General features: G+C 56.5%; 1 protein-coding gene across 1 annotated transcript in view; it reads right to left on the bottom strand.

The window, feature by feature from the left end:
• Positions 1 to 1,851: 1,851 nt before the first annotated feature.
• LOC117437758 (uncharacterized serine/threonine-protein kinase SBK3-like) overlaps positions 1,852 to 2,023 on the bottom strand; it is a 5,926-nt gene continuing 5,754 nt past the window's right edge. The window contains exon 4 of the mRNA XM_034072373.1: positions 1,852 to 2,015. Coding sequence (XP_033928264.1) covers positions 1,852 to 2,015 — 164 coding nt within the window. The remainder of the gene's footprint in view (positions 2,016 to 2,023) is intronic.

The following is a 2,023-nucleotide window of genomic DNA, read 5'->3' as shown; positions in this document are numbered from 1 at the left end:
GTTATTTATATGGCTGTTATAAATTATAGGCGATTTATATGGATATCATAAATTATAGGCTATTTATATGGCTATTATAAATTATAGGGTATTTATATGGCTATCATAAATAATAGGCTGTGCATAGCGCTGTTATAAACCCTATAGCCCAGGAGCGCTGCAGTTCCAGTGTTGGCCACAGGAGGGAGACAGAGACCACGTGTCCCTATCACCCAATGACATCAGTGTCTGTGTCTCCATCAGCCAATGACATCAAAGTCCCTGTCCCCATCAGCCAATGACATCAGTGTCTGTGTCCCCATCAGCCAATGACATTGATGGACACTGGAATGCGTTTCCCATATGAGCTATGGATGCTCCATCCCTTGCAGTGCTCAGGACCACACTGGAGCCTCCTAATGGAATCCTCCTCTTCCCATTCCAACCCATTCCATGCCAACTTCCAATCCCAACCCATCCCATGCCTCCTAATAGAAGCCTCCATTCCCATTCCACCCCATTCCATGCCTCCCCATTGCATTCCTTGCAGTGCTCAGGACCACACTGGACCAGGTTGGAGCATCCTAATGGAAGCCTCCCCTTCCTTGCCCCCTTCCCATCCCAACCCATCCTGTGCCTCCCTACCCATCCCTTGCAGTGCTCAGGACCACAGTGGAGCATCCTAATGGAAGCTTCCTCTTCACATTCCAACCCATTCCATGCCCCCATCCCATCCCAACCCATTCCATGCCTCCTAATAGAAACCCCCCTTCCCATCCCATCCCACCCCACCCCATTCCATGTCTGCTTCCCATCCCAACCCATTCTGTGCTTCCTAATGGAAACTCCCCCTTCCCATTCCACCCCATTCCATGTCCCATTCCCATCCCATCCATTGCATGATAATGGAAAACCCCCCCCTTCCCATCCCATCCCACTCCATCCCATCCCAACCCATTCCATTCCTCCTAATGGAAGCCGCCCCTTCCCATCCCACCCCATTCCATGCCTCCTAATGGAAACCCCCTCATCCCATCCAATCCCACCCCTTCCCATTCCACACCATTCCATGCCCCCTTCCCATCCCATCCCATTCCATGCCTCCTAATGGAACCCCCCCTTCCCATCCCATCCCACTTCATCCCATCTCAACCCATTCCATGTCTCCTAATGGAAACCTCCCCTTCCCATCCCAACCCATTCAATGCCTCCTAATGGAACCCCCCCATCCCATCCCATCCCATCCCAACTCCTTCCATCCCAACCCATTCCATTCCTCCTAATGGAACCCCCCCTTCCCATCCCATCCCAACCCATCCCATCCCAACCCATTCCATTCCTCCTAATGGAACCCCCCCCCCCCATCCCATGCCCATCCCATCCCATCCCACCCCTTCCCATTCCACCCCATTCCATGCCCCCTTCCCATCTCATCCCATTCAATGCCTTCCTAATGGAAACCCCCCCATCCATCCCCCCCATCCCATCGGTACACTTTCCCCCCCCCATTCCCCCTCACTCCTCCCCCCCCTCCCCCCCCCTCCCCTCCCCCCCACCCCCCAGGGCAGCTCCAGGTACTGGTTCACTTCCATAGCAGGACTCCTGCGGTCGGGATCCAGGCTCAGGAGCCTCCGGAGCATCCCCAGCCCCACGGCCCCAATGTCCCCCCATGCAGCGGGTACCGCTGCCCTCTGACCCCGTTGCCAGGCACTGAACTCCTGGTACCCTGCATCCGTCTCCATGGCGACGAGGCCCATGGGAAGCATCCGGTGCAGAGGCAGAAGAGCAGGACCCCGAAGGCCCAGGACGTCCAGGCTGGGATCCAGGGGCAGGGTCTGGGAGCCCTGCAGGGAGCAGAGCTCCGGGGGCGCATTAGGGCAGCGGGGTCTGCAATGGGGCCCATAGGGAAAGCCCTGGACCCGGGTTGAGGCCGAAGTCACCCAGTTTGATGCGCTGACAATGGGGGTCGAACAGGAGGACGTTGTCCAGTTTGACGTCAGCATGGACCAGAGCTCGGCCATGGAGGAATTCCAAGGCTGAGGAG

Source organism: Melopsittacus undulatus, chromosome 27 (assembly GCF_012275295.1).
Source record: "Melopsittacus undulatus isolate bMelUnd1 chromosome 27, bMelUnd1.mat.Z, whole genome shotgun sequence".
In the NCBI taxonomy this organism is placed as follows: Eukaryota; Metazoa; Chordata; class Aves; order Psittaciformes; family Psittaculidae; genus Melopsittacus; species Melopsittacus undulatus.
The sequence above is the reverse complement of the archived record's forward strand: the minus strand, read 5'-3'. Positions and strand labels throughout refer to the sequence as shown.